The 27,562-nt window shown below is 37.4% G+C and overlaps 8 protein-coding genes and 1 long non-coding RNA gene across 11 annotated transcripts; 4 read left to right on the forward strand and 5 right to left on the reverse strand.

Moving 5' to 3' along the window:
• Positions 1 to 18: 18 nt before the first annotated feature.
• Positions 19 to 1,877, reverse strand: LOC114520513 (dapdiamide synthesis protein DdaC-like). Its single transcript, XM_028540807.1, has 4 exons — positions 1,226 to 1,877; positions 824 to 1,006; positions 622 to 748; positions 19 to 533 (listed from the first exon to the last, which is right to left on the reverse strand). Exons 1-4 carry the CDS (start codon positions 1,688 to 1,690, stop codon positions 223 to 225), a joined length of 1,086 nt encoding a protein of 361 aa, XP_028396608.1. The 5' UTR covers positions 1,691 to 1,877; the 3' UTR covers positions 19 to 222.
• On the forward strand, positions 629 to 2,328 carry LOC114520517. Its single transcript, XR_003686699.1, has 4 exons — positions 629 to 761; positions 923 to 1,096; positions 1,486 to 1,606; positions 2,255 to 2,328. It is a non-coding gene; the product is annotated as an uncharacterized LOC114520517 (long non-coding RNA).
• LOC114520516 (transport and Golgi organization 2 homolog) lies at positions 2,109 to 3,451 on the reverse strand. The gene is made up of 4 exons (XM_028540809.1): positions 3,269 to 3,451; positions 2,693 to 3,155; positions 2,487 to 2,600; positions 2,109 to 2,300 (listed from the first exon to the last, which is right to left on the reverse strand). Exons 1-4 carry the CDS (start codon positions 3,408 to 3,410, stop codon positions 2,159 to 2,161), a joined length of 861 nt encoding a protein of 286 aa, XP_028396610.1. The 5' UTR covers positions 3,411 to 3,451; the 3' UTR covers positions 2,109 to 2,158.
• Positions 3,452 to 3,555: 104 nt separating this feature from the next.
• LOC114520342 (Golgi SNAP receptor complex member 1-like) lies at positions 3,556 to 10,851 on the forward strand. Its single transcript, XM_028540587.1, has 9 exons — positions 3,556 to 3,667; positions 3,804 to 3,900; positions 3,992 to 4,079; positions 8,347 to 8,484; positions 8,642 to 8,682; positions 9,260 to 9,334; positions 9,798 to 9,827; positions 9,933 to 10,015; positions 10,354 to 10,851. The coding sequence occupies exons 1-9, from the start codon at positions 3,613 to 3,615 to the stop codon at positions 10,476 to 10,478; spliced, it is 732 nt and encodes a 243-aa protein (XP_028396388.1). The 5' UTR covers positions 3,556 to 3,612; the 3' UTR covers positions 10,479 to 10,851.
• LOC114520341 (transport and Golgi organization 2 homolog) lies at positions 4,196 to 7,398 on the reverse strand. The gene is made up of 4 exons (XM_028540586.1): positions 7,257 to 7,398; positions 5,488 to 5,950; positions 5,165 to 5,278; positions 4,196 to 4,590 (listed from the first exon to the last, which is right to left on the reverse strand). Exons 1-4 carry the CDS (start codon positions 7,396 to 7,398, stop codon positions 4,464 to 4,466), a joined length of 846 nt encoding a protein of 281 aa, XP_028396387.1. The 3' UTR covers positions 4,196 to 4,463.
• Positions 10,852 to 11,019: 168 nt separating the features above from the next.
• Positions 11,020 to 15,778, reverse strand: LOC114520340 (RAC family serine/threonine-protein kinase homolog). Of its 2 annotated transcripts, XM_028540584.1 has the most exons (16): positions 15,691 to 15,778; positions 15,070 to 15,543; positions 14,106 to 14,141; positions 13,812 to 13,859; positions 13,533 to 13,601; positions 13,379 to 13,451; positions 13,165 to 13,272; positions 13,053 to 13,093; positions 12,954 to 12,981; positions 12,745 to 12,834; positions 12,564 to 12,652; positions 12,408 to 12,494; positions 12,223 to 12,324; positions 12,058 to 12,116; positions 11,853 to 11,901; positions 11,020 to 11,728 (listed from the first exon to the last, which is right to left on the reverse strand). In XM_028540584.1, the coding sequence occupies exons 2-16, from the start codon at positions 15,370 to 15,372 to the stop codon at positions 11,612 to 11,614; spliced, it is 1,299 nt and encodes a 432-aa protein (XP_028396385.1). In that variant the 5' UTR covers positions 15,373 to 15,543; positions 15,691 to 15,778; the 3' UTR covers positions 11,020 to 11,611. The 2 variants fall into 2 exon arrangements, with proteins under 2 accessions (XP_028396385.1, XP_028396386.1); XM_028540585.1 differs by lacking the exon at positions 15,691 to 15,778 and having other exon boundaries at positions 15,070 to 15,656.
• Positions 15,779 to 15,905: 127 nt separating this feature from the next.
• LOC114520339 (arginine/serine-rich coiled-coil protein 2-like) lies at positions 15,906 to 19,695 on the forward strand. Its single transcript, XM_028540583.1, has 8 exons — positions 15,906 to 16,083; positions 16,392 to 16,632; positions 16,748 to 16,779; positions 17,158 to 17,226; positions 17,657 to 17,759; positions 17,852 to 18,343; positions 18,486 to 18,688; positions 18,998 to 19,695. The coding sequence occupies exons 1-8, from the start codon at positions 16,003 to 16,005 to the stop codon at positions 19,256 to 19,258; spliced, it is 1,482 nt and encodes a 493-aa protein (XP_028396384.1). The 5' UTR covers positions 15,906 to 16,002; the 3' UTR covers positions 19,259 to 19,695.
• A 91-nt stretch (positions 19,696 to 19,786) lies between these two features.
• LOC114520338 (probable tRNA (uracil-O(2)-)-methyltransferase) lies at positions 19,787 to 23,090 on the reverse strand. Its single transcript, XM_028540581.1, has 12 exons — positions 22,719 to 23,090; positions 22,445 to 22,565; positions 22,075 to 22,291; positions 21,926 to 21,994; positions 21,703 to 21,813; positions 21,538 to 21,609; positions 21,314 to 21,417; positions 21,176 to 21,236; positions 20,923 to 21,045; positions 20,449 to 20,851; positions 20,208 to 20,324; positions 19,787 to 19,995 (listed from the first exon to the last, which is right to left on the reverse strand). Exons 1-12 carry the CDS (start codon positions 23,083 to 23,085, stop codon positions 19,802 to 19,804), a joined length of 1,959 nt encoding a protein of 652 aa, XP_028396382.1. The 5' UTR covers positions 23,086 to 23,090; the 3' UTR covers positions 19,787 to 19,801.
• A 79-nt stretch (positions 23,091 to 23,169) lies between these two features.
• LOC114520343 lies at positions 23,170 to 25,955 on the forward strand. 2 transcript variants are annotated; one of them, XM_028540589.1, is made up of 8 exons: positions 23,170 to 23,480; positions 23,605 to 23,823; positions 24,062 to 24,156; positions 24,239 to 24,303; positions 24,413 to 24,529; positions 24,630 to 24,691; positions 24,909 to 25,024; positions 25,130 to 25,955. In XM_028540589.1, exons 5-8 carry the CDS (start codon positions 24,489 to 24,491, stop codon positions 25,490 to 25,492), a joined length of 582 nt encoding a protein of 193 aa, XP_028396390.1. In that variant the 5' UTR covers positions 23,170 to 23,480; positions 23,605 to 23,823; positions 24,062 to 24,156; positions 24,239 to 24,303; positions 24,413 to 24,488; the 3' UTR covers positions 25,493 to 25,955. The 2 variants fall into 2 exon arrangements, with proteins under 2 accessions (XP_028396390.1, XP_028396389.1); XM_028540588.1 differs by lacking the exons at positions 24,909 to 25,024; positions 25,130 to 25,955 and having other exon boundaries at positions 24,413 to 24,744.
• Positions 25,956 to 27,562: the final 1,607 nt, after the last annotated feature.

A 27,562-nucleotide genomic window follows, 5' to 3' on the forward strand; every position in this document is an offset into this window, starting at 1 on the left:
GTCTATTATGATTTATGAAATACTTGTGGCATGACAAATCCATATAACTGTTTAAAATGTTTGGATAATCGGAATGTCATACCATATGGTCATACCAAAGAATACTTCAGATGCTCTGCATTATTAAATTACATTAGTAATAAATTAGTTTGAGGCTTTGAGCCTTGTTCATTGAGAGGTTTTTAAAATTCTCAACCAATTGTCAATCCCATAATGTCAAAATCATTCAGCATGCTGTAACATAGCAACCATAAGTTTTCTCTCTCCGGTAAAACTAAGTCGTGAGTGCTGCACAAGATGGTTGTCCAATGCAATTACATCCCCTTTCTCCAGTTGAAACCCAACAGCAACCTGCCATGTCACTTCGCGGATGTGTTGCACATACTCTTCAGGTATTTCACTCATGTCACCATAAAGGGAATGAGTTGGGAACTTATGAAAGGGTAGATCAGTGAACTGCTCCCAGAATGGGTGATTGTATTTCCATGCTGATGCATGTTTACGAGTAATATGATTGAACCAGACAAGTTCCCCTAAATAGTTAAGAAGATTATGGGTGACTGAAGTCTAAATTCTAAAACAATCTAAGCTTAGCATATTAAAAACAAATTACAATTTTACCTTTGAAATTAATCATTGCAGGTCTACCATAACCAAAGATCAATGATCCATTTTTTTCCCATTCATAATCTGCACCAATGCTATCAAGGAATTCTACCACCTTACTTCGATCTTCGGTTTGAAAAACCTTAAAACATCAGGTATGTGATTTTAGTATGCTGGCCTATATATATATCATAAAACAGAAATTGCCTTATATTACCTCTTGCCACGACTTGTACTTCTCGAGGCTCTTATCTGCCCAGTGGTAGTTGTAATAAATGCCAAGCTTTGCAAATGTTCCCACAATTTCTGCATCAAGGTTCTTCAGGATGTCTCTATTTCTGATGATTACGGTCTCTCCACCACATCCTGGACCAGCTGGTTTATCGCAGTAAAACAACAGCTAATAAAAGAATCCTAGCTATTGATTGATAATTCAAGTCCCACTCCAGGGTTTTACTGGAAATTGAAGGCAGTTTTGCTTGTTGTTGTGGTAAGAACCCTATTGTTATGATAGTAGCCCATTCAACCATGATTTAGGGCAATCTGGGGAGGGGGACAACTCTGGCTTATGTGTGAGAGTGGTCATTACTAAAATATAATACCATTTATTCATACGTACCACATCTGGCCACTTGGGCATATATGCCATTTCATTATGACCTTCAATGGTTATACCTGGGGGCTCATCGCTAGCGGTGTAAACATCTTTCCCAACTACTTGTCTAGGGGCAGCCCCCCCGATGTAATCCATGGCGTTGAACTTCCCCAACCCGTTGAAAAAATCGTTAAAATCCTGATTTCCATTGATCGGAAAATCGCGGAATAATACAGCACCATGTTCATTTAAGATTTCTCCGAAATTCGTCTTGCAAATTTTAGCACATTCACTCGCGGTCGCGTGATCAGAAATTCCAACATCTTTCGCTGAAACGACAAACGGAAAATTCTCTCTCGGTGGATTTAGATTTTTTGGGAAAGTCGAACTGGTTGAGCCAGGGAGGTATTTTCTATTTGCTATTTCGACCAAATTTCTTCTCGGTTGAGTTAGCCGTACAAACTTGAGCAGTTTCTTCGCTGGATTCATATTTAGTTTTGTACTTTTAATATATACGCAACAATGTTTTTGTCAAACCTTTTGCCCGCCCATTTCAGGAAATGCATAAAAAAACTGGATATTTTAATTCAGTTTTCTTGTTTTGGCAGTTTTGACTTTTGAGCGGTGTTTTTTTTTTCATTTCCACGATAATTAATGGTCAATGGCAGAAGTCTTTACAAACGATTTTTCCAGTAAGATGTTTGTCAAGATATTTGCAGTAAATTTGTTAGTAGAACTAAATTTGCCGAATTTTGTTTACCGTCGAAGGTCAGGACCTTTGAAAAACCTGTTTCGCATCAATTAATAGGACTATTTTCACATGTTTAAACAAAGAGAACCTTCATGGAAACTCACAGAACAATTTTGTACAAAAAAATAACAAAGCAGGAATGTGGAGTAACTAGATTTTATTATGTACATTCCTTGGTTTATTAGTAAATGCCTATGATCATGAAACTATGAATGGTAGTTTGGTTCAATTTTGAATTCAAAGTTATTTTTTGTCCAGCAAGGATTTTTAACACTCATTGGCTCTATCATTGTTCTTTCCAGAAATGTAACATTGTCCTCATGATCTACTGTTATCACTGAGTGTGTTCTAAAATTTCATAGAAAAGAAACAATAAAATGAAGATGAAGTGTAATCTATTCACTATACTATACAAGCTTCCCCTGGACCTTTCAGGCCAAAAAAATCTTAAGCTTACTATCAAGGATAAAGGCCTGGCCTGGAACCATTTACACTTAGACAGACTTGATGAAGTCACTTGTATAAACAACCCACCTGGAGCAATAGTTCATTTCAGGAATTTTCACTGATATTGCTGAGAGTCTTTCAAGGAACATGTCAGGGAGGCCCTCATCTTCAGGACCGCGAAAGGCATCATCAACACCATACCTAGGAATAAGTTACTTGTGAAAGATGTGTCAAGATGATTTGCAGCTAGATGACTGGCAGATGGTAATTAAGAATGTCTCTCCTGTTTTTACCTAGTCTCATCAAGTAACAATTCCAAAACTTTATCAACTTTCTCTTGCATTGAACTCTCTTCTTTCACAATCTTTTCAAACTGTTTTTTTCCCAAATCAACTTTCTTCCAACCATAATCCAAATATCGATTACTAAGACCATAGATTCCTGGCGTCAAGTCCTGCAAAGGTCGACTCTCTTTGTTGCAATAATAACTGAAATTCATTTCAGTTTTTCCAGGAATGACTTCACCAAGAATCAAGTTAAAACCACCATATTTGTGGCCATTTTCTTCAACATTTTCTAGAAATGTTTTGGGTTTTTCCTCAGATTTAAGAAAATCAGACACAAGTTGCCCTCGGCCAATTTCATCCTCGCGTTTAAATTTTGGACTTTGTCTGTAGTTCGTGAGGATTCCAACTTTACCACTTTTAGACATCCCAAGCCAGGTACCACCTTCTTTTCCAGGAAAAAGATCAATACCTATAAAGGTCCATAATTGGTAAATAATTATATCATCATTATTCTAACTGAATTAATAAAGTCATCATTATCTCTCTAGTTGTGACCATTTGTTACATCCCACGGCACATCACCTGATATAATATCTGGTCGTTTTTCCCACCAATGGAGCTCTTTTGTTGGTCGACTAGTGTATTCATCTCTGTTCACACCAATTATAACTTTATATCCATCATGTATTGGATTATCTGAGATGGCCAAAAACACAATACACATGTTTCATATGGAAGCATATAATCAATTATTAATGTAATCGATTATTTCGTATGTTTCGTCTATATAGACCAATAAATGGACTCTATTTCAACTGTATTTTTTTAAAATATGTAACATCGTCCTATATCCAGTTATCACTTTCGAGATCAGTGTCAAAAAATATTAGTCTCCAGACTCCATCTTCCTCGCGCGCCATTTAAAAATGTTGCGGGAGCCATCAAAGATGGCTGCCTCGAACTCGTTAAAAGAATGGGAAGGTAAGCGAGATTCGCCGAGATTCTGTTGAATTACAATCGTAAGATACCTATAAACGTATTCTTCGTGTGCCTGTGTGTGGATTCATGTTCGTAGCAGTTCTGTAATCTCAGTTTTTGGTTGTTGTTTATGCCTTAGACTTACGCAGAAAAGCTCGTCAAATTGAAAACGAACTCGATTTGAAGCTGGTTTCTTTCAGCAAGCTCGGCACTAGTTACAGTCATCGAGATGACAGGTAGGAAAGAAAGCTCCGAGTACCATTATGTAGTTATATTCGACACAAAATGGATGTTTAAGGGAATTTATTTGCCATTATTTTGCTCTAGTTCTGACAAATCTCCGCTGTTGAATAATTCGTCGAGCGAACACATGTTTCAAACAATGTCCTTAGAAATTGGAGATTTACTGTCAAAGGTATGAAAAATTGAAAAAGTTTCACAGTATTACGAAATATTGCTGATATTAAACATATATGTTGTGTATTACGTCATCTGTATTTCGTCAGCAGATGACGTCACATAAACCTTATTTAGGCACAATGACCACATTAGAAATTTTGCTGATTTTCATCAGGGGTGTGCTATTAACTATATAAATAACTTACAAAAGAAAGCAATTTACTATTAAGTACAAACTGCCCCAAAAAACTAATCAATCTATACTACTTGACCATTTGGAGGCAGGCGAAATAGTTTTTACAAAACAAATTATAAGATACTGAATTTCAAACATTCTCTGATATTCTATGAATGAAGTAATTTCTTCACCAGGACTTTTCCAAGAAAACGTTTGTAAATTCTAAGATATTTTAAATTTAAAACTCTTTTTCATCCAGCGCGGGTTTTCAATGCTCATTGGTTGAACCATAGTTCTCTCTAGAAATGTTACATTGTCTTCATGGTCCACCGCTATGACTGAATTGGTTCTATAAATTAGGCAAATGAAAGAGGAATTCGTGTTGGTTTTATATTACAGTAAGCTGAGGCCTGTTTTCAAGCTCTTCAAGAGCCAAATAAATTGTTACTATACATGCGCGAAATATGGACTGTAATTAAAGGCGTTGTTACACTATGCAATTTTTCCTGCAACTTGCAATACAATTCTTCGTTTGAGAGATGTAAATTTGGCAACTACCAAACTTTCGTCTTTATTACACTCTATGGCGTTTCTTATATTTACAATTTGAAGGCTCTTCCCTAATTTACATCTCTTAAAAGTAGAATTGCATTGCAAGTTGCAGGAAAAATTGCACCGTGTAACATGGCCTTAAAGGCGCTGTTACACTATGAAATTTTCTTTGGAACTTTCAATGTGATTATAATTTTGAGGGATGTTAATTTGTAAAAAGTATTCGAAATGCTAAGAAGACGTTAGCTGATCGTAAGAAATGTTCGTATTTGACAACTTTAAATGTCTCAGAAGTAGAATTGTATTGCAAGTTGCAAGGAAAGTTGCATAGTGTAACACCACCATAAGTCGTGTCGTATAACAGGACTCACCGTGAACAACAGTTGAACTCGGGCATTTTAATCGAGATTGCAGTAAGTCCTTCGAGGAACTCTTCGGAAAGACCATCATCCTCAGGACCTCGAAATGAGGCATCGATAGAATACCTTAAAATAAGAAGATTTTACGTCCCGAAAAATAAACCAAGACTTCTTCGCAAAACGTTTCATCAGATATAGAGCAGGTGCTACTGACTGCATATTTTTCTTCCTAATCTTCTAAAAATTGGGGATTCCTGTGTTGTAAGTCTTCAGTGGTACCTAAAAGAACCCGTCGATTACCTAAGTTATAAATGTCTCTCCTATAATAACCTTACCTAGTCTCATCTAGTAACAGTTCCAAAACTTTATCAACTTTCCCTTGCATTGAACTCTCTTCTTTCACGATCTTTTCAAACTGTTTCTTTCCCAAATCAACTTTCTTCCAACCATAATCCAGATATCGATTACTAAGACCATAGATTCCTGGTGTCAAGTCCTGCAAAGGCCGACTCTCCTTGTTGCAATAATAACTGAAATTCATTTCAGTTTTCCCAGGAATGACTTCACCAAGAATCAAGTTAAAACCACGGTATTTCTCGTGGTTTTTCTTAACATCGTCCAAAAATGCTCTGGGTCCTTTCTCGGATTTCAAATAGTCCGACACAAGGTGTCCTCTTCGTATTTCGTTTTTCCCCTTAAATTTATCACTCTGTCTGTAGTGGGTGAGGATTCCAATCTTTCCTCCTGTGGACATCCCAAGCCATGTCCCCCCCTCTCCACCAGAAACAAGATCAACGCCTGTAAAACGATTTCTGCTTTAAATCTGCTTGTGTTTTTGGGCACAAGAAAACAATAGGGGTATACTAGTAAATTGAGGATTGGATGTGCTGACGCAGACGCTTACGGAGCACTACCGTGATTGGGGTTGCGTTTCATTCTCAGAGATGGTCATATTCAGCACTCTATTTGAATTTCAAATCCTCTTATGAGGTAGTGTCATTGATGGGGTATAAAAATGTAGAAAATTTACCCCATTCTCGGCAACATCATGTTCCCCAAACATTTCCCGCGTTTTTACGGATGCAATTATTAAAGGTTATTGTTAAGAATTTTGCATGAAAATCCCGTTTTTTAACTAACCATAGACCATTTCGGCTTGCATGCAAATTCACCCATTTCAGATGTTGTGATCTTGGAATAAAACGTAACTATTTTAGACCATGTGATTTGAAATGGGTTAGTTTGCATACAAGCTGAAAAGGTCTATGAATTATTGAATGAGAATTTAGTTATTTCTGTTGATATACATGGTTTTTCTGTTTAGTTGTTATACAAATCCAATGTTCAATGCATCCTTGGCAATCCCATGTTTGGAAAACCTTGTTGATTTGAATACAACACCACATCACGCAAATATAACCGCAATTGCTTTGTAGCGTATTTCCGTATTTATTTGTTTGCGAATTGCGATTTGGTGCATTTTATTTTTATCTTAACATCTTTTCAACACGTAAAATAACATGCATACTTTCAAAGAGTATAAAAGATATATATACACCTTATAGTATAGTATTTTAAAGTAAAAAAACAGGAATATTTTAAAGTCACCTGTGAATAAGCAGGACATCGTCAAGTCATATTTCAAAGTCATCTTCAGACAGAATTTTTTTTTAAATGGTCACAGACAGAATGATTTTTTTAAATGGTCATGCTTTTTGGTGTTTATTTCAATTAATAATAACTTTCAATTAATAATATGCCAACAAGTCTGCTTTCAATTAATAATAAGCCGGTAATGAACTCGCGTTTAACACTTATACAACCATGTGTGTCAATGTATGTATGTGTGCCCCAACCACAGTACGTTGGTTTCCACGGATGAGCCTCAGGATTAAAAATTACAAAAAGCGTTACCACCAGTTGATGTTATGGTTGGAATGTGTTGCAATATGTTTCTCGAGTATTTATTACGTTTGAGCAAAGTTTTAAGTGGCTTTTGAATACGTGAATTGATTCAACCAGTTCGCTATTCCATAGCTTAGCTCCACTACATTTAAAGCTTTTTTTAGAGACCATCACAACGAGAAATTAATATTTTTCGAACCTGAGATAATATCTGGTCGATCCTTCCACCAATGAAGTTCCTTCGTTGGCCGATTGATATACTCGTCCCTGTTTACGCCGACAATAAGTTTGTATCCGTCTTGTATAGGGTTGTCTGAAATTGACAAAAATACTATGCACATTTTTTTGTGTCGAAATTCGGTAAGATCAAGGCTTTTGCTGGTTTCGCGAAAGGTTTTTGTTCCGTCTTCGAGAACGTCGTGAAATGTATCCATAAATCATGTGACTGTGCCAAATCGCTCCAGTCTACAGGGTGCATCAGATTAGATTATTTACTTTTCAATGCAAAGGTTGTCAATGCATATCACCCTCCACCAAAAAGAAACACTTAGACCGGGGGCGTAGCTAGAAGCTTAATTGGGGGAGTGCATATTCATATATTCGTCTTATACCTGAATGATTTCTTTTGTATGCTATTGTTCCTATGGTGTAAACATGAATATATGCAGTGGCGTAGCCAGCCCGACAATTTAGTCATGCTATGCTAATATTTTGGTGTTCATTGACTGTAAAAACAATGAATTTCTAAAGAAATGAATAATGATAAGTCGTCAGGCTGGCTACGCCACTGAATATATGAATATACATCCCCCAATTAAGCGGTCTAGCTACGGCCCTAAGCCCCTGACTTAGACATGACTTGGCCTACATTCCGTAAGCTTATAAAGTTTCAAAAGATGCGAAAAACATAAAAACCTTCGATGCCTTAGTCTTCTTGTCGCTTTTAGCATCATTAGACGTCATTTGACACGGGTCACAGCATCGTTTTGTTCGTTACACGTCTTTCCGTGTCTTTGGAATAATTACACCGATAACGAATTATGGGAAGAATCATGTCGTTTCCTGTCTTTTTATGTCGTTGAGATAGGATTTGTTCTGTCCGAGCGACACTGTCGTTTTCTGTTTCTCTCAGTCGTTATCGGTCTTTCACGACTATTCCAAAGACAGGGAAAGACATGTAACAACAGCTAACGACTGAATGGAAACTAGGCATAAGCAGTCATATATCGTGTGAATAAGTTTATAATACGTTGCTCGTTCTCAATTTTAATTCAACTTCTCAATTTTAGTTGACGGAAATCAACGATAAAATGGTCGAGGTGACGTCGAACCTGAGTTTCTCTCAGCCGAGTGCCTCGCAAATGCATACACTGCAAAGACATAGAGATATCTTGAAAGATTACTCGCAAGAATTTACCAAGACAAAGGTATGCAACTAAATAAACCGCATAGCTGTAGAATGATCGACCTCTCCTAGATCTCTGGGTGGGCTGGTCGGCATTATCCATGCTTTAGATGGTATTATTGCGTCTTCTTGACATTCCATGCTTAAATCATACTATTTTAAAACCTTTCTTCTTTTAGGCAAATATTGAAGCGTACATTGAAAGAGAAGAGTTACTAGGGTATGTTTGTGGAATAAGTTTCATTATGAATACATGGACGTTATGTTTACTTAAAGTTATCCACTACAAACGATTTCCTTTGCTCTAAACCGTTTGATATGCAGAGTGACCTGAACATAGATTTCGTCAAAATGAAGTTTACTTTTGATTGCAAAACAGCAAGGGTTCGCAACGCATGTTGGGTCGTTTAATATATGACATTTGAAATGTCAAATGCACTGTTTCCAAGGAATGAGCGGAGCATTCCATTTGTGCTTTAACACAGTTGCAGTGATGTTGAAAGAAATTGCTTTAAAGAAAGTGCTTGTGTTAGAAGAAAGTGCTTGTGTTAAAAGAAAGTGCTTCCCATGACTGTAGGATCGCCTTTTCGTATTGACTTTCCACATTTTAAAATACAGCAAGCATTTCGAATATGTTTACATGCAAGATGCGCTCCAAAACCGTGTGACATCGTAGGCAGCCCGGTCAATGCGGGTACCGCATACTGATATTACTTAAAAATTGTGTATTCGTTATTGTAATGCATTGTTTCCATTGGTAAAGACGACGCTGTAATTTGTGAATTATCTATCTTTAGAAGTGGTCGTTCCTCGTCTTCTGGCGTTCATCGTAAAACCGATCTCTATCTTAAAGAAAATGAACATATTCGAAAGTGAGTTGAAACTGATCTCAAAGAAGCGTTGATAGTGCTAAGATTTTTATCATTCTCTACCGTGTTTCCTAAAATTAGTTTCTACCCCACAGACTACTATTTTACAATCTTTACAATCTTAAAACACTCCTCGACCTCTTAAATCTCTTCACATCCCACAAATGTGGTATGGTTAACTACCTTGTCTTGAGCCGCACTAGCGGGCTGGCCCAACCTAAATTTTTGTTGCTCCTTCCCCCCTCTCTCCAAAATCCTTGGTACGCTTCTGATGAATTCGTTGTTTTAACGAACGTGGTATATTTGGATCGCTGGACCGCTCTATGCCTCTATCCATTGAACTTTGAATCTTATATAATGACCGACATTGCTTGATAATTTAAGAATGTGCACTAAAAGATTTAAATCTGTAGCAAAATGCGTGTAATTCTTGTTTATCTTGTTTTTTAATGTTGTTTTTTTGCAGTTCTGATCGCCTCGCCAATGAAGCTATCGGGTAAGTTGATTCAGCTTGTAGCCATGTCATTGACAACAATCCTGCGTGTTGTCATGGATGGTTGGGGCAGCGCTTTTGAAACGATGGGATTTTTGTTTCACTTAGAATTGCAATGGCGACGAAGGAGAACATGTCGAGGCAGCGAGGAGCACTTTATCAAATATCATCCAGGATGGGAGGAATAACTGGTATCCTTTTGACAAAACTAATCAACTTTTTGCGGGACAAAGTCCGTTTACACTTGCAATTTTAGCTGCGATTTTATGTCGATTTTCTTCTTTTGATAGATGTGAACGAGTGATTAGTTACGAATGTTCTGATTAATAAGAGCTCTTATTTGAGCATCAGTAACTAATTCACTCGTTCACATCTACCAGAAGGCGAAAATCGCACATGTGAACGAGCCTTGACGTGAATAGTTACTACCAACTGTTGATATCTAATTGGTACTTTACTTAATATAATGATGGTCATCTACCTGCAGACCATTTATATTTTGTCTTTTTAACCTTAACCAACACCACAGGTCGCTTTCCCGCACTGAACAATTTAATGCAGAAAATAAATTTGAGAAAACGACGGGATGCAATAATCGTGAGCGTGGTCATAGCGGTTTGTCTGATCTTGCTTATTCTCTACGCTACAAGGTAGTTGTATGTATCGAAGCATGAAAATGGTCTCCAAGCTTTCACCCTCTGGATTCATTGGGGATGCTGCAGGGTATGTTGGTATATCAGGGTAAAATGATAGCTACTTGGGTAAAGATTACCATTGTAATTGCATTACCCACTGACCACCATAGAGGCTCCTGTTCGATCCTCATATTAGGTTAGAATAATATTAGACAATAAGATTGAACATGTGATTTTGATATTCAAAAACATCCTCCAATTTGAAATGAAATATTTTACTGTTAAAAATGATAAAGCGGATAGAGGGGGATTTGGGTAGCTTACATTCAAATGAACTCTAGGAAAAAGATGTAAATTTTAGAGTGAAATAAAAGCACAGACTCTAAAGAAATAATACAATGAAAAGTTCCCCTGTGCATGCGTTTATTTTTTGTGCCATCACATGATGCCTCATCTCAGACCCTAAACTCACCTATATAATAAAAAACATTGTATTTGATGCTTAGAAACAATGACAAATTACACATGACCTGGGTTTTTTTCAACCATTTAATACAAAAATGTCAATCATATAATAATCTTACACAATTATTAGTTCCATTATTTTGTATATATACAACTGAATTACAACAAGCTGAGTTAGTGTCATAGCAATTTTTCACAACCTTAACTTAGCTACTAAATAATTATATATAATAATTATATATATAATATATATTTATATCCCATAGAATAGCTTAAGTATAGAACCATATATTTCTAGCAAATAGCAGTTTGCTTTTTTTGCTAAGTATTAACTGTGTGCTTATATTATGAGGGGAAGAAATTAGACAGATTGGGAAACTAAGCAATACTCCAGAATTAAAGTATAAATACTAAAAATAACAAGAACAATAACATGCATAGGGTAGTCTAAAAAGTAGGTGAAATATTGCAGTTGCATTATTGAATTGTCGCCTTGGTATATGCATGCTTAAACCTTGTCCTTTGTATCTTTTCTTATCTTTTTTAATGTTTTTTGAACATGAACAACAGCAACAGAACTACTAGGCATTCAATTCACCCAAAGTTTGTGAAACAGCAGAGAATTGCAAATGTAGTTAGCATCCAACATGCATTCACACCTCACAACAACGCATGTGTGCATATCTTTTAGAATTTTGTATTGTGAGCAGCTTCTTTAATGACATCCTTGTTCCTTTCATGTTTCATAACTTGATCAAATTGCATTCGAAAGTTTTCTGGACTAGCCCACGAGTTAGGACGATACTAAAACAGAAATGCACAGGTTATGAATTTGGGACTTATTATCTGGTTTACCCCTTAAAAATTTCCAATCAAAAGCTAGGATACAACGTACAAGTAATTAATTGCTATCTGCTGTTACATGTACCTGTTTATTAAGACGTGATTTTTCTCGTAGTTGAAGTTTTACTTGAGTGCTTAAAAGTTGAAATAAGAAAGTTATAATATATTGACTTTATTATGCCTATTTTACCTGATAATCATTCTTCCTGTGATGGGTCTAATGGAGATCATTATTCATCTAAAGATAACACAACTCTAAAGATAACATTTCAATTCATGGCCTTGCTTACTCGTTTCTTAAATTTCGTTTGCCTAGTTCCTGTAGGAGTTGACCAGAGAAGGGTGGACACTAAAACATTGGACATAAAAATTACCAAAATGTTTTTAATAACCAACAAAACTGTAAAGTTTAACAAACAAAACCTTCACAGGGTTCATCATCCTTTTCTACATACATTTTTGGCTTGAACATCATCAAATGAAATGGATTTATTGAATGGATGGTTTTTGTACATGTCCAGTGTACATAATCTTTGCTTTGGGTCTCTTTCTAGCAACTAAAAAAACCACAAAATATATTGAGCTTGCATATCTTTATTTAAGGATATTATTTTTAATTCAATTATTCAATGTGTTTCACCTTCTGAAGGATATCACCAGCTTCTTCAGACACTTGTTTAAGTAACTCTTGTTTTTCTTTTTGTTCAACTGGTACAGGATAGGGAAACTATAAAAAAGACTTTTATTATAACAATCTGACACACTTATTTGAACTACACCTGCTGCAGAAAGATACCTTTGATAATAGTGATGCACAGAGAACTGCACCAAGGGCATACCAATCTACTGCATGTCCATATTTCTCACTTTTTAGCATTTCTGGAGCTACAACAATTTAAATATTTCATGTACTTTTATTGTGCATTGTTGACTTGGAATATGTAACTCATTGAACTTCAACACATGCTTCTCCTTACCCATATATTTTAATGTGCCAGTAACTGTAGATGTTTTTTCGCCAGAAGACAGCCATTTTGCTAATCCGAAGTCGGTAATCACTATATGACCTGGAGTATATGAAAAAAAGAGTACAATGTTGGGTAAGATTTAGTTCATTTATTGCAAATAAAACTAAATAAAACTAATTCTTGGCATAAAGTTATTTTTAATACTTTTGTTGAGTTACCTTGCTTATTGATGAGTATATTTTCCATCTAAAGAAACATTAAGCATTTCTTTAATGTTCCGTAACTGTAAACTATATGCTAGTCATTGCTCAATTTACCTTTAAGTCTCTATATATTATGCCATTCGTATGAAAGTAATCTGGAATTGAATGGATTTGTTAGGTAATGTCAAATTGCTGATATTCCTGGCAAAATTAATTTTTTCATTACCTAAAGCAAGCGCTATTTCTGCTCCAAGTAATGTTACAGTGTTTTCATCAAATCTCTTTTTTGCTTGCCAGAATGTATGCAGGTCACCAAAATCAACAAATTCTGAGACTGGAGATAGGAGAAAAATGATTAAATCACTCTCTTTCTAATACACATATTAATCAATATATGAAAGCTGTCTAGAGTCCTGACTAAACTAGCAGAATTCACTCACCCACATAAAGATTATGTTTTGTCTGCCATGAACACTTTAGTTTAGTAACAAATGCATGTTGACTAAGTATATTCTGTTATAAAAATACATAAGATACTGCTTAAAATTTATATTGGATTAGTTCACAACAGAGAATGAGATAATTCCTTGTTACCTGAATCTTAATTTCATCCTTGCATTGTTGCACACACTCCTCCCTCACAATGTCTGATTTGTTGGACACCTGTGTATCATATCATATAATAATATTCAACAGGTTTTACACCTTATGTGAGCAGAAATTTTGAGCTCTTTCATTGCCATTAGGGGCATAGAAATTTGGTACAAGTTTGGTGGACTAATACCAGAAGGTGCCACCTGATGGCTGAATGGAAAACCTTGCAAATTTTAAAGGGAATGGCTCCACAGTTTCTATGCCCTACAATGATATTACCTTCATTGCAAATATCTCTTGTGTATCTTTCTTCTTAACTTTCAATATCTAAATCCAAAAGAATAATTATGATATATAAATTGCCACATCTTGACACTCTTCACCTGTCATACAACACATCACCTTACCAATGCAAACTGTCATGCACCATACCATAAGCATACCATACCACTGGGCTCGACTAATCTAGCATATCAAATATCACTAAAACTCAACTATCACCATGGTCACAATTGTATTGATTTTCAAAAACAAATACACATCCGGAAAAAAAATTCATGAACATTTACTTACATGACCAAAATCCCCTTTTCCAATATTCTCCAAGATCTAGTCAAGCAGAAAAAATGAATCAGAAAAAGTGTTATAAAAAAATGTAACGCCGTCTCCACAACAACCCACAAAACATGCTGTACTTTCCGCCCATTTAACACTTTTTACAAAAACAAAAACCCACGATGAACAATCTTGCTAGCATCTGGTTAGCGCGTGTTTTGTGCAGATATTTCTTAAAACACAGTCCGAGCATTCTTCTTGTGACATTCATCACGTTCTCAAAGATTTATTGACAACGGTTAATTACTATCATAACCAAATTGCTTCTCAATTTGAACAAAGCTTGATCTTTTTACAGGACGATCACGCGTTCTTCGGCCGTGAAAACCAGACAGATTTTTAGTCATAATACACAAAGATCGGATGCATTACCCTCCGCTAATCGTTAAACCAAATATTATCGCGGCTCGTATTGACTTTGCCCCAAAATATTGACAAAATGAATTTACATAATTGGCAGAAATAAAAACACATTCCACAAGAACGTTTAAACGGCAAATATAAATGCGAATATTGTAACTAAGTATTTGTAATTGCCACAATGTTTCGAAAGAATTTACAACTCCTAAAAATTGATACAATTATCATTCATCAAGTTGTTGTTTGGGTTAATCGCGTATTATGAAATATTTTTGTTTTGACAATTTCTTTTTCCCCATCGTATGTATAAAACATTTATAAGCGATCTGGCACGCGACTTTTTTTTTCATTGAAAACTCAATTTTGTTTTGTGTTATCTCAAAACCACTAGTTATCGCTTTTAGGAAACAATTTACAGGGCATTTAATCGTGATTCGAAGTTTATGCTTCACCGTGTAACATCATAAACAAAGTCCGCAACACAATTATCACGCTTGCTGCGGAAATACAAAGAAACTACACTATTATTAATTGCAAGGGCACATCTGTTAATATCTCTTACCTGATACTCGTTAAATTTAACGGCAGATTTGTACTCGTACTCTGGTAAAAAAAGCGAGTCGCTTTGTGGATGAGGCCAAGGTGTTTTGTTCGCGCTATCGTACGTGGTACTTCTTCGTTTCTCATTATTTGTTCTCTTGAAAGGCCGGGTCCGAAAGGATCTGAAAATACCTGATTCACGATCTTGTGGGATCACCTCAACTCGAAAGCGTACATGCCGCGATCCATCTTCACCGTCGTCTAAATCTTCATCATAGAATTTTGAATTGGTTTGATCTTGCGTGCCAGAATGTTTATTGCCCATTGTACACACTGTGTATTCAACACCTCTGTAAGAATATGCTCCCGTCACGAATCTTTGATCTATGTACCTTGTTTATACTACATCAAAACTCGACCGAAATCTGGTAGTTTGCGAGCGTAGAACAAATACTTTATTCCCACTTCACGTATCGTCAAACGATCGCCATGTTCTCTATATAAAAGAAAGTTAATACATATCATATGTTGACAATGCCCATGCAAATATGGCATAAATATTGGCCAAAATGCAAAATATAGGCCCTGCTTTGCGGAATGAACCATATACACAAACTGGTATAGTATATTTCAATTTACTTACCTATTTAGAATTGCTATCCATCATTTTACTGAGCGTCGACTGAGTTCTTATCAGATCAAATGGGAAAGATTTTTTAGGGCAGAGAAATTGAAATTTGATACAGTTTTCCGATCAAATGTTTCCGAATAGCATTGATCGCATCTCAATGTCATCGGCGCGCCTTCGGAGGGATCTCGTGTCGTGATAAATTCCGCGAAACATGCAAGGAAATTTTGATAGGAAAAATGAAATTTGTAAACGCTAAAATTTCAATTTCATTTCGAGGTAAAGTGGAAGGATATCATCCGGGAATCGTTCTAAAAATAAACCAAGATGGACGCTCATTTGGTTGGATATGGGAGTTCTTCTGACGAGGAAGGAACGTCGAAAAAACACAGAATGGAGTCACAAAAAGTAGGTTTGAATATTCCCAGGTTTAGTTTGATATATCTAGTGATTGCTGTGGTTTTCTGCACGAGTTTCAGTGCTTAATTAGGAAGATATGACAGGGAATTGAAGACAATGTAATGAATGTATTCAATGTGGTTCATGTTTGCTAAATTTCGAAAGGAAAAAAAGCGTGGTGGCGGGTGCTTATTACAAAGAGCATGCGTGAAGAACTGAACTGAAGGTTTTGGAATTAACTGAAACCTTCAGATTAAAAGTTGTTTTGGAAAACAACAAGTCCAAAAATTAGACTGAAAATGTTTCATTTCTTCTAGATGAGGCATTTTCCAAAAGACAGAAACTTCAGAAAACGTTCTTCGTCACCAGAAGACAAGGATGAACTTTATGAACCAGAAATTGCATTGATGAACAATGGTCCACAAATACCACAAGATATCGGAGATGAACTACATATGGACTCGGAACAGACGTCTCCTGGTAATGTACAAAATTGTTTGAGATCCACTTCTCCAAGTCCAGTAAAACATCTCCCAGGATCGGATGAACCAAACCAAAGTAAAAATTCTTAGAATGGTGTGATTTCTCAGAATAATGTGATTTCTCATAATGATGTCATTTCTCAGAATGGTGGGTGAAATTGATTAAAAACTTTTCATTTCTTTTTCTTTAGCGCATAGAAAGAGTCAAAGCAGAAGTCCTACGGTGAGTATTTCTGATAGAGTTTAGTTTGGACAACATTAACCACCAACACTTGCCCCTCGAAACTGAAAATATTGATCTATTCTGGTCTGACATCCAATTGTACTAGTGCATTACATCAGTTCCAAACCCACAAGGGGTGAGTGTTGGAAGCATTTGAAGCAGCATAACTGTTAGTCACCTTCAAACAAACTCTTTCTAAAATAATTCAGCCCATTTGTTCTAAAACAATTCAGCGCATGAAATAGTTTAGAATTTTAGAAAAATTGAAAACCCTGCTAAAAAGGAGGGTGTGTTTAGATATTAATATTCCTATGATGTTCTGACTTATTTGCAATGTAAAATACCAAACTTTGTTTGCCATTATTGCTAATATAACAGTCAGAGAAAGAGACCAGGTCGAATATTGATGAATTTGGTTGTCAAATACGACACCCTTCCAAACCAGAGGTTAGTTTTGACACATTGTTTGGAATGTTTTAATTGTAATACGTCATATTTGTTGCTCTTATACAAGCAGTACATAAAGCTAAACCGTTCAGTGCCACCCCCTTGGCCCAGCACTTGCACATGCACCAGAAAATTGCCCCTTGAAACTTCAGAGTTAGTGTGTGAAATCATCACAGAGATTTTGATAATCTATGGTGCACCCACTCCCGATGTTATCTGCACTCCCCCATGCCCCTGTAACTGAAGGGTTATCAGTCTATGATTCCCCTGATCCTCAGCTTAATCCCCCCCCCCATGATACTACACTCCTCTATAATCCCAGCCTCCCCAAGTAAGGCGCATGTTTCAGTACCTATATATAGTGAAAATGAATCAAATTCCTTGATACTAATCTTTTTTCTGAAGGATTGTATTTTACACTGACATGTAGGATGAAGACCGCGTTGGAGGACGGGATATCAAGAGATCATCGTCACGTGATCGTAGACGGTCAAGAAGTCGAAGTAAAAGTCACGATCATAAGGAGAGGCGAGGTTCGTGCTTGGAAAGAACTCAACCTTTTGTTCATGTTTGTGGTCTTAAGAGGTCGTCTCGTGAAGTTGTGGCAGCTATTTTTTCTTTTCAGGATCACTGCGAGACGATAAGGACGGAAAACGGAGGGAAAGTAGAGACAGAAGTCCCCGTTCAAAGAAAGATAGAAGTCCTAGAAAAGCTCGAGATGGGAGTCCTGGAAAAGATGCAAGTCCTAGAAAGGATAGGGGTTCGAGAAAGGATCGGAGTCCAAGAAGAGAACGAAGTCCCAAAAGGGATCGGAATCGTAGAAGGGAGCGAAGTCCTAGAAATGATCGGAGTCCGAGAAAGGATCGAAGTCCTAGAAAAGATAAAAGTCCTAGAAGAGGAAACCGGAGTCCTAGAAGAGACCGAAGTCCCCGTCGTGGAGATCGTAGTCCCAGGAGGGGTGGGGACAGGAGTCCCAGGAGGGGTGGGGACAGGAGTCCCAGGAGGGGTGGAGACAGGGGGCGTGGTTCTACGAGAAGCTGGTCTCCGGATCGTCCGCAAAATAGACGTGAAAGGAAAGCGATTTATTTAGGAGGACCAGCCAAGCCAATACCACAACGTACGTCCTTCGTTCACAGTTATTCTTCATACACATTTATGTATCCCAAATATATCTTCGTGATTAGATTATTGTGTTTATATGAATTCCAGTTCATGGAATCGAGTTCGCCGTGTGATATTCATTTCTTTGTTTATTCCAGCGAAGGAGAAGGAGACTATGTCTTCAGAAGAGGTGATGAAGAAACTCGCACAAAGACAGGAATCTTTGAAGCATGAGGCTCAGGCAAACGCCGCAACACATAACTTGCCAAGTTACCTCAATCCTTCAGTCGTGAATCCACAGCTCTACGCTAAACAACAAGAGAAGAGAAAACTGCTCTGGAGCTCTAAGAAAAAAGATGAGGTCTCTAAAATGTACTTTTGGAAGAACAGTTTAGAACTGATAGAGCTATCCAGTATAAATAAAGTTAGTTTAGTTTAGGTTTCCTCTTTTAGTAACACTGAATCAATAAGAGATGATCCTTACTGGGCCTCTCGAAAGAACAGTTTAGAACTAATAGAACTATCCAGTAAAAATAAATTTAGTTTAGTTTAGGTTTCCTCCTGTAGTAACAATGGATCAATAAGAGATGATCCTTGCGGGATACCTTTACCAAATACCACTTTTTCAAACAAAGGGTAAAAAATATTTACCAAGTCCTTCTATTTCCAGACGCCTACCAACACTGCCGTTTGGTCTGGGACGAAATTTACAGGTGATCAAGGGGGTGAAATGGGTGCTAAATTCCGGCGACTTATGGGGATAAAAGGGGAAGGAACAGCAGAGACAGAAGATGGCCCCACGAAAGGAGATCAAATCTTAACAGACCTTGAGAAGGAGTTTGAACGATCCAGAGCATTTCAGCTGTCACGTGGAGCTGGGGGGAAAAGTGGTATCGGATTAGGCTATGCTCCTGCCGGGTATAACCAGTGATAATGAGGAAGATATGGCGCTGATCTGCCTCGCGTAGAACCAAATTGCTGTAGATATTTGACAATGCTCGCATTTTACCCCATGATGTCTTAGTACCGAAACGAATCTGCTAAATATTGATATATCAGAGAAGATGTTCGTATTTGGGGCATTTGGAAGAACCAATTCACTTCGCTCTAAGTTAACGCCATCAGTTGTATTGATGTAAGAACTTTGTATCAATCTTTCGTTCGCTGTCTTTACAGGATGCATTTCACGTGTACCATAAAACATTGCGTGAAAATAATGCGAGAAAAATGAACCTTAGGACAGATTAGAAATGAATTATTTGCTCGACGGCCGTTCAGCTAAATGATTACTTAATGATTAATGTATGCACGCGGTGGTCAAAATAACTAGTTGCAGACTGTCTGACATATAACTCTCTTTTTAATCAACCGTCTGTGGTTTTTTACTTGCGATAAAGCTGTCCAATAACAGAGATGTTTACTGTTTGAAAGATTTCTTCAAAACAAAACCTATGTCGTTTAATCTTTACGAACATCATAATGTTTTCAGTTCCTTTATTCCATGAGAAAAGCTGCATTGTTCATTATCCAGAGGACATCCATCAGGATGATGATTGTAAAACCAACAATGTTTTGTCTTCCAGTATTTCTTTGTTTTTGGTTGGTTCTTAGTCTCCTTGCAGTGACTGTCTTCTCTCCAATCACGTATCTCAACCATACCACCTTGCACTGCAGAATACAAGAAAAACAACATTTTTTAAACATGGAAATCGCTCATGCCTTCGCAATGTTGGGCGACCAGGAGTTTTGTCAAAATTCAATGATCGGTCTCAAAAATAATGTCTTCCAATCTTGAGTTATGAATTACTTAAATCGTGGTGTTTTATGGAGGGTTAAAAACAGGTCAAAAGTACATCCATATCGTTTATAGTACAGTTCACCTCGGAAAACCTGATGTGCATTCCTCAGAACCGTCTTAACGCCACCAGCTTCACACCTCAACAGCGCGAGAATGTTCTGATCAAATAACTCTGACACTTCGCTTAATTTCATCTGACCTATAAGTCACAAGATGTATGATTACAGGGTCACATCGCTTCATCATTGGAGGGACCAGAGGTGAAAGTACCAATCACCTTTCCCCTTGAGAACCTCCCAATCCAAACATATTCATCACATTACCTCCTCTGTTCCAATTCTTGTTTGTTTTCCGACACTCATCCTCGCATTCCCCAAAACATTCACTCTGTGATCTTGACAACAATTCGCTCGCAACCTTATGAACGATTTCATCCAAAACCTTTTGCTCTATTTTCGTGCAATTTCTCACCGGTTCCGTGTCACCACGTGGTATGAATTGTCTCTCCTGTGATTGGTCAATTTCGGTGTTGTCATGATGACAAGATGATGACGCATGCACATTCCCAGCATGCATTTGGCAATGTTTTTCCGTGGTATGATCATGAAATTTTCTAGTTTCGTTCGGATTCCCGTGTCTTGAATTCTTCAACATACTTAAGATTTCGTTTTCAATAGATATTGCATCTTCTACTGAATATGCGCGATTCTTGCCAATTTGACACACCTGTGTTTCGCAATGAATGGTGTCAAAAGAAAATTGAACGATTTTGAACAGATTTGAGAAATATAACTCACCCTTTTTGTTGATGGTATCCTCAGAACATCTTCTTCCACTTCGAATCCACAACTCCTTCCAATATTCTCAACATAATCCAGATACGAACGATACTGTCTTTCATTTGAGCTCACTCTTTGGAACTAGAAATGCGTATTGTTAATCCTATGTTAAGTAATATATTGCTATATATACCCTGATTACCCTCCCTATCACAACTCTCAATTTAACTCCGAACGAATGCTAAAGTCAACACGTAAAGTCTTCACTTACTTTGCAATAAAAGTCGTGAAAGCAACACGGCAAAACAAAATATTTACAATTGAATGAAGATCTAAAATGGAAACATGTTTAGTCCGTATTTTTATGCATCGCTTTTTCATATTGTGTGTCGAAACATTTTTTTTTCACCTGGCAGCGATAACTGGTATCCAAGGGGTTAGTTCATCCGAATGGTTTCCGATCAACCAATCAGCTTCGGGATAGGTTTCTGATGATGGATCTAATGTGCTTACCTTAATGAAAGCAGCAGCCTTGAAAAACGTCATCGCCAACACCATTTAAAGTTGGGGATTTATTTGAGAAGGGGTCATTTGGGTGTTTTGTTTACAAGTGTAAACACAGATACTGTTTACCTCTAGAACGGTTTTCTCGTCGTAAAACTTCCAAACTTTTCTTGGACGTAAATCGACACCTTTTCCTGAGTGCTAAAGTAAAGAATTTATACCAATATATTAGATATCCTATTCTCGGATTACCGGATAAAAGATACTATCGCATATTATGAAGAAGTCTCTTACACCCTCGTTGTTTAGAATGTGGACCAACAGACCGTTTCCACAACCAAGATCAACAAACCTCTGTGGTTTGAAATCATCGTCTGCTTCAGTGGCGTCACTCTCCCACAGTAGCTGCAGAGTATGATTAAAAACAGTGTGATTGGTTGTGATGATTCGTTTTTTTTTAGTTTTGTGTGTGTTTTTTGTAATGCAAAATATTTATAATACAATGATCAACATGTACCATCAGATAGGTTGCAATCGCGACATCTTCGTAAACAAACTTGTGTGGATCAGTTCTTTCCGGCCACATCTGTTGAAAGATCTCAAAAAGTCTTCATTTGAAGTAAAAAAACGTACGTATAACTTATACAACTGTAAATGAACAATCACCTTAACAAAGTGTTTATATTTTTGCTTGAGTTCTTCGTATTTCCGGCTATATTTTTCCACCGAAACAAGTCTCAATGATTCTCCTAATGAGGACTTTGTATTGTCCTCCGTCATCCATTTGTGAAGTTTTGGAATGAGACACGACTTAAGCCATTCTACCGTTGGACATGTGATACCATTTCCTTTGCTTCTTTTGTCAGCAACGGAAAGACTTAAACTATAAAATGACAATAAGTCAGGCCACATCGTTGTCATCCAATTTGGATTGAAAAAAGGTCACCTCTTGGGTGCCTCTTTCGCAGAACTTGATCCATACATGCATACGGTTTTCCGGAAAAAGGATATGAAGGAAGATTTGAATTATCTCTACCTTTGATTATTTTGTGCTTGGAGAAGGTTCACTCTATAAGCATGCTCAACATCACAACGCAGGCTATTTGTAGCTTGATCCTCTTCAAACGGAAGAAATGTCACGGACTTGTCGTGTTTATCTAAGAAACGGAATATGGATTTTAACAAGGGATATTAGCCGTTAACGATACAGAATTGAAGTGAAGATCTTTGAGCGAGCGATTAGACAAAACAAAAACAGAAAGCTCAAAGTTTACGCGAGCAAATTTCCCTGCAAACAGACCAAACCATACCTTGAATAATCATCTCCAAAATATTACAGTGTCTACTTGATTCGCGCGGTATCAATGATCTTATTTTTACTTCAACTGCACCCTCTTCCTCGTTAATTTTCCCTCCCTTCGGAAGACCCAACAAATCATCTCTCGAAATATTTCCATTTCCCGTCATATTCTTTAAAACCAGCGCTAAAAAATCGCTTCCTTTTTCTGTGAAAAACGACTCTATTATGAACGATCCTACAAGTCGGCGGTTCAAAACCTGCGGTCTTTCTATCCAGATCTTTAAAGCGCCGAAAAATGCCTCTTCTGTAGATATTGTGCTCAAAATCTCCTCGCAAACAAAACTCCATGATAAACTCAACTCCTCGTCGGCCGCCATATTGGATTTCGTGTTATCGTGGTGTACTTCATGTAAGCTGTCATGTAATAATCAAAATCAGTCACCAGTTCCTTCATTCTCGAACAAGAAATGTGGAGCGAAAATTTAAAAAACAGAAATTCAAGAGTAGTTTCCCGTTGCTTTTAAAGCTATAAAATTTGCCAAATCTTTCCAAGATGTTGTGGCTTCTTCCAGTATTTATCAAGACATTGTTGTACCTATTTGGATGCCCAGTCGGCGGAGTTTTGTCGCTTTTCAGCAATGTTATTTATTCGGTATTTCTATTATGCATTATACCTGCTTACTTTTTGTATGCTGGCCCAGAAGCAGCCGTTCGACTTTCTTTGCTGCTTTGTGTTCATTCATTGCTGTTGGGGATGATTCCAAGAATCGTGGTATGTATGAAGACTGTCAGTAATGCCAGCTGATTGGTTAAAAAGAGACAGTGTCTACTGGTTTCAATATTAACAGCACTATAGTGACAGGCCTACCATCTGATAGGTTACCATTTTTTTGCAGAAACTTATTGTTCCTATGGTAGAGCTGGTGTTATTTATTTCTCTGCTGTTCCTACCAATCAATGTCACACCACCAATAGCAGTCTGGTTCTATGAAAAGTTGCTGTATCTATCATCACCAATACTCTCTGTGTTTGAAGCAATAAACATTGTGCTCATCATTATGAAAGGAAGCCAGATGGTTGTTGATCAAATTGAGGAGCATCCTAATGTGGTAAAGGTAGGGCGTGTAATCAATCACTATAGCTACTGTAAACAGGGGGTTAACCACCATGGCACCAGCGACAAGGTGCCTGCATAGTTACAACAGAATTTGACTGGGTATGACCCCACACCCCAATAATGCGATCTTAGATAACCTTTCTTGAATCATCATTTTGTGCTTGCATTTGTGTCCTAGTCTTTTCATAACTTAGGCATGCATTTCATGGATACAATTATCAAGTTTTATTTTCTAGTCGGTAATCCTTGGTGTGGCTACTGTGGCTACGGTACTTGGTTCTCTTTTATCTCACTACATTTACACTGTGTACTCAAGCCACTCTATCAACAGGTCTGTGCATTCGAAAATATACCCAGTAAACTTCCGCTACTGTTTCGCCCAGAGGTGTGGTAAAGATTACATCTCTTTTCAGGATCATTGAGGTTCTTGTGGTCATAAGTTTAATATTACTTGTTCTCTCCTTGGTCAAAGATGAAGGTTGATGTGACTAAAAGTGTTTCCTATTTCTTAATCCTTTTTTCATTTCTCGAATTTCAAGCAGTTTTCTTCTTAAATTCTTCAACCTTTCTTCTTATCCTCTCCACAGGCATAATTAGTGAAGTTCCTTGCATATTTTTTGTGATGATGTGTGTTGTTTGGGCTCTGGCCAAAGAAAGTGTGTCATGAGCAAGAATCGTATTGAACCACCATCACTATGGCTCAAGTATGTGTCCAACTTTCTCGTCTTTTTGTTACATAATCCAATTATGTTTATGGATTGTGTTTAGTCACTCTTCCTCTCATCTTTCCTCTGTATTAAACAGGCAGATTCCGAAACAATTGTCATTTCTTGATGTAATAGCAAACATGGCTTCAAATGGATTTGGTAAGATTCACTTCATTGTCATTAGCTAGTTGTTGTCCGAAATTCTAGGAACTCCGAATGATTTAGAAACTCTCAAATTCAAACTCAAATTTAAATAGGCACTTTTTTTTGCTCAAAAAATACAGAAGTAAAGTTAGTTTGAAGTCTACTTAGGTCAATATTATAGATACAAGATACGACCTTCAAGAATTACATAGTTATTTTTTGGTTTTTTCAGCCTCGTTTCTTCAGATCAAAACGGTGTTTTTTCATCTGATCTCTCCATCGCTTCTGTTGATGTCTGCTGTCAGAGTATTGAGCTTGGCTTACATTTTGGGGCAGGTCAGAAGGAAGGTATGCCCAGTCCATTATATTATAGCTCAGTGGATCAATTAGTATGATTTGGCTGCCCCAGTGCGAAAGGACTGGAACTGATTGCATTTTCATGGAATTTAATAGTTCCGAGAAAGAACGAGCGATAGCGACAATGAAGAAGACGATGTCGATGATGAGGATAATTCTGAGAATTTTGACACCAACAGCGTGTTCTTTTCGCGTGTTGCGGTGATCTTCGTTTGCACGGAACTTCTTTTGCGTGCTATGCACACTGTCACGTCATCGAGCATCACGTCATCGATCTCGTATCCTAGCAACGAGGCATTTGATTCTCTGAAGCAGTTGGAGTCTTGGTGGGAGGAAACGGACATTGCGAAAAGTTTCTTGGATTTCAGAATATGGAGAATTGTGCAACTTTGTTTAATGGTAGTTGTTTATGTTTACAAACTTGTCTTTCGAGGCGAAGATGAAGATGACGACTGGTAAACAAACAGCAAAAACTCGCTTGGAATTTTGTCTAAAATTTCCACCGGAAAGCCAGATTCTGCTCTCGGATCAGTTCAGCAGTTCAGAGTTGCGAAATGGGAACGTCTTCAAGACTTCAACCACCCCCATTTTCCACGATGAATTTTTCATACGTGGGTTCTATATACCTGCCTTGCTGAATTACTTGGAAATCCTCTGATATCCGCTAAATTGCTAATTCTTTAATACTTTACGCAAAGCGCAGACCCGTAATTATGGCTTGCCGCCTAATTAATTAATTGCAACAGAATGAAATATTTATAGCGGACTTCTCTTGACAAGTTCCAAGTCTTGGTTGTCTTTGCAGACATAGCATAGTTTCTGCTTACAACGATTCACTTTAAAGTATTCCTAAAGGTAATATTTGATAGCTTATATCGGCTAGTTAAATTTCCATTTCCATTTCATAGTATGATTTTTAATTTCATCTTATTGTTTAATTATATATGCATTATTAAACAAAGTAATTTCAAAATGTGTCTCCACAGCGCATAAAAAACATATTTTTGGCTACGTTCATTGATTTATTGGCCAAGTCTTGTGTTGAAAGCGAGAAGTTTCGCGTTATTTTGAAGAGCAAGGTTTCTACATTTGCATTTTGACGCAAGATTTCAAAGGCATCGATAAAGAATCCAATTTATATTTGAATGCTTTTGTTTGTATTCATTTGAAAAATCTTCGTTGGTCCTTAATTTTTATTTACTCAGATGTTTCCTTTCTAAACGCATTCAGTGATATTAGCAGTTGAATTGAAAGAACTGGTCATCGCGTATTTGTTGTGTTAAATGGAACTTTAAAGAATCTTTTAAGAAAATATTTCCGCTGTTTGGCCGTGCATTGTCAACTATGAAAAGGGCTGCTTTCATTTGAATGACTATAGAACAGAAGTGAGGCCATTCGGAATTGCAAAAGGTTGGTGATTGCAATTGACTCTGATAACGTACGTGTCTCCTACTTTTAAATCTACGCCGACGGGTTTGGAACGGATGCGGAATTGCGGAGTGAAAGCAGTCGCTGTAAAACGCTAAAAAACCCCGGCAAGGAGAAATCTCATTTAGCGTGGACAAGCTATTAGCTGTACAATTTGTGCAACAAATTTACACGAATCATCGTCGCTTAATATGTTTAACAGTACGACAGCCCCTTTCGTAGACCCGTACGCCCCTAATTGGTTGAAATGGCGTGTTATTACCAACCCTTTCTTCATAATCCTGCACGTTCTCTCTCTGATGACAAACCTCGTCATGCTTACAACGATGTTGAAAGATCCTTTGAAATGTTTTCGATCGATCTCATCATATTTGCTCTGCAATCTTCTCCTAAACGGTTTCATTCCAACGGTTGCCTATTGTATGTACGTGATAACCCTAGCCGCTGATACAATATACTTGGGTGTGTGGGCGCTGATAACTGGTTTTAATAATACAATCATAGCTGTTCTACTACTCTCCCTAGACAGATATATTCTCGTCAGCCGTCCTATAAAGTACACTGTCATTTTGACGAAGTCCAGGGTCGCATTCACGCTCGCCTTGTCGTGGATTTTGACTGTGGCAATGGGCTACGGTGTAGCTCTTTACCAATATAATCTTTTCTCCAAGATTTTGGTTTTTGGGATTTTACCATTGCTTATGATTCTTGCGGTCGCGATCATCGTGGTAGATATCAAAACGTGGACCAGCGTCACGCATGCGCAGCTAGATCTTCAGCGCTTGGGGAATCGAAGCAGTTTGGACAGAAGAAGTGCGAGTTATCGTAGCGAGCTGAAGCGTGTTCAAACAGAGAAACGTTTCGCAAAAGTTGTTGTGTTATTGCTGTTCAACGTGCTGTTGTTTATACTTCCGCAAGCCGTTGTTGTTGCCTTGCGTTTACTAAACATTTGGTGTGATTCCTGCTTGAAATTCTTTGGTCGAGATGAAGCGTCTTTGTTTCAAATTTATATTTTCCCGTTGTTTTACCTAACAACTCCTATTCTGTATTTGGCGTTCATACCAAAATACCGCAAATCATTTGCAGTGTTGGTGAGCTGTT

The sequence above is a fragment of the Dendronephthya gigantea genome, unplaced genomic scaffold (assembly GCF_004324835.1).
Source record: "Dendronephthya gigantea isolate DGI-Jeju-01 unplaced genomic scaffold, DenGig_1.0 000016F, whole genome shotgun sequence".
NCBI lineage: Eukaryota > Metazoa > Cnidaria > Anthozoa > Malacalcyonacea > Nephtheidae > Dendronephthya > Dendronephthya gigantea.

Coding starts and splice junctions, on each gene's coding strand:
- LOC114520513 (XM_028540807.1), bottom strand. CDS start 1,690: ATGAATCCAGCGAAGAAACTGCTCAAGTTTGTACGGCTAACTCAACCG. Junction 1,007..1,225: donor TGCCCAAGTGGCCAGATGTG/GTACGTATGAAT, acceptor TTCTTTTATTAG/CTGTTGTTTTACTGCGATAA. Junction 534..621: donor TGCAATGATTAATTTCAAAG/GTAAAATTGTAA, acceptor TTAACTATTTAG/GGGAACTTGTCTGGTTCAAT.
- LOC114520516 (XM_028540809.1), bottom strand. CDS start 3,410: ATGTGTATTGTGTTTTTGGCCATCTCAGATAATCCAATACATGATGGA. Junction 2,601..2,692: donor TTGTTACTTGATGAGACTAG/GTAAAAACAGGA, acceptor ACTTATTCCTAG/GTATGGTGTTGATGATGCCT. Junction 2,301..2,486: donor GAAATGAACTATTGCTCCAG/GTGGGTTGTTTA, acceptor ATGAAATTTTAG/AACACACTCAGTGATAACAG.
- LOC114520342 (XM_028540587.1), top strand. CDS start 3,613: ATGTTGCGGGAGCCATCAAAGATGGCTGCCTCGAACTCGTTAAAAGAA. Junction 3,901..3,991: donor TACAGTCATCGAGATGACAG/GTAGGAAAGAAA, acceptor ATTTTGCTCTAG/TTCTGACAAATCTCCGCTGT. Junction 4,080..8,346: donor TTGGAGATTTACTGTCAAAG/GTATGAAAAATT, acceptor TCTCAATTTTAG/TTGACGGAAATCAACGATAA.
- LOC114520341 (XM_028540586.1), bottom strand. CDS start 7,398: ATGTGCATAGTATTTTTGTCAATTTCAGACAACCCTATACAAGACGGA. Junction 5,951..7,256: donor TCGACCAGATATTATCTCAG/GTTCGAAAAATA, acceptor ATCGTTTTACAG/GCGTTGATCTTGTTTCTGGT. Junction 5,279..5,487: donor CTGTTACTAGATGAGACTAG/GTAAGGTTATTA, acceptor TCTTATTTTAAG/GTATTCTATCGATGCCTCAT.
- LOC114520340 (XM_028540584.1), bottom strand. CDS start 15,372: ATGGGCAATAAACATTCTGGCACGCAAGATCAAACCAATTCAAAATTC. Junction 12,325..12,407: donor CTGGTGATATCCTTCAGAAG/GTGAAACACATT, acceptor TGGTTTTTTTAG/TTGCTAGAAAGAGACCCAAA. Junction 12,117..12,222: donor ATGATGTTCAAGCCAAAAAT/GTATGTAGAAAA, acceptor CCAATGTTTTAG/TGTCCACCCTTCTCTGGTCA.
- LOC114520339 (XM_028540583.1), top strand. CDS start 16,003: ATGGACGCTCATTTGGTTGGATATGGGAGTTCTTCTGACGAGGAAGGA. Junction 16,084..16,391: donor ACAGAATGGAGTCACAAAAA/GTAGGTTTGAAT, acceptor CATTTCTTCTAG/ATGAGGCATTTTCCAAAAGA. Junction 18,344..18,485: donor AGCCAAGCCAATACCACAAC/GTACGTCCTTCG, acceptor TGTTTATTCCAG/CGAAGGAGAAGGAGACTATG.
- LOC114520338 (XM_028540581.1), bottom strand. CDS start 23,085: ATGGCGGCCGACGAGGAGTTGAGTTTATCATGGAGTTTTGTTTGCGAG. Junction 21,610..21,702: donor ACATTCTAAACAACGAGGGT/GTAAGAGACTTC, acceptor TCTTTACTTTAG/CACTCAGGAAAAGGTGTCGA. Junction 21,046..21,175: donor TTCACGACTTTTATTGCAAA/GTAAGTGAAGAC, acceptor ACGCATTTCTAG/TTCCAAAGAGTGAGCTCAAA.
- LOC114520343 (XM_028540588.1), top strand. CDS start 23,262: ATGTTGTGGCTTCTTCCAGTATTTATCAAGACATTGTTGTACCTATTT. Junction 24,157..24,238: donor TCAAGCCACTCTATCAACAG/GTCTGTGCATTC, acceptor ATCTCTTTTCAG/GATCATTGAGGTTCTTGTGG. Junction 24,304..24,412: donor CTCCTTGGTCAAAGATGAAG/GTTGATGTGACT, acceptor TCCTCTCCACAG/GCATAATTAGTGAAGTTCCT.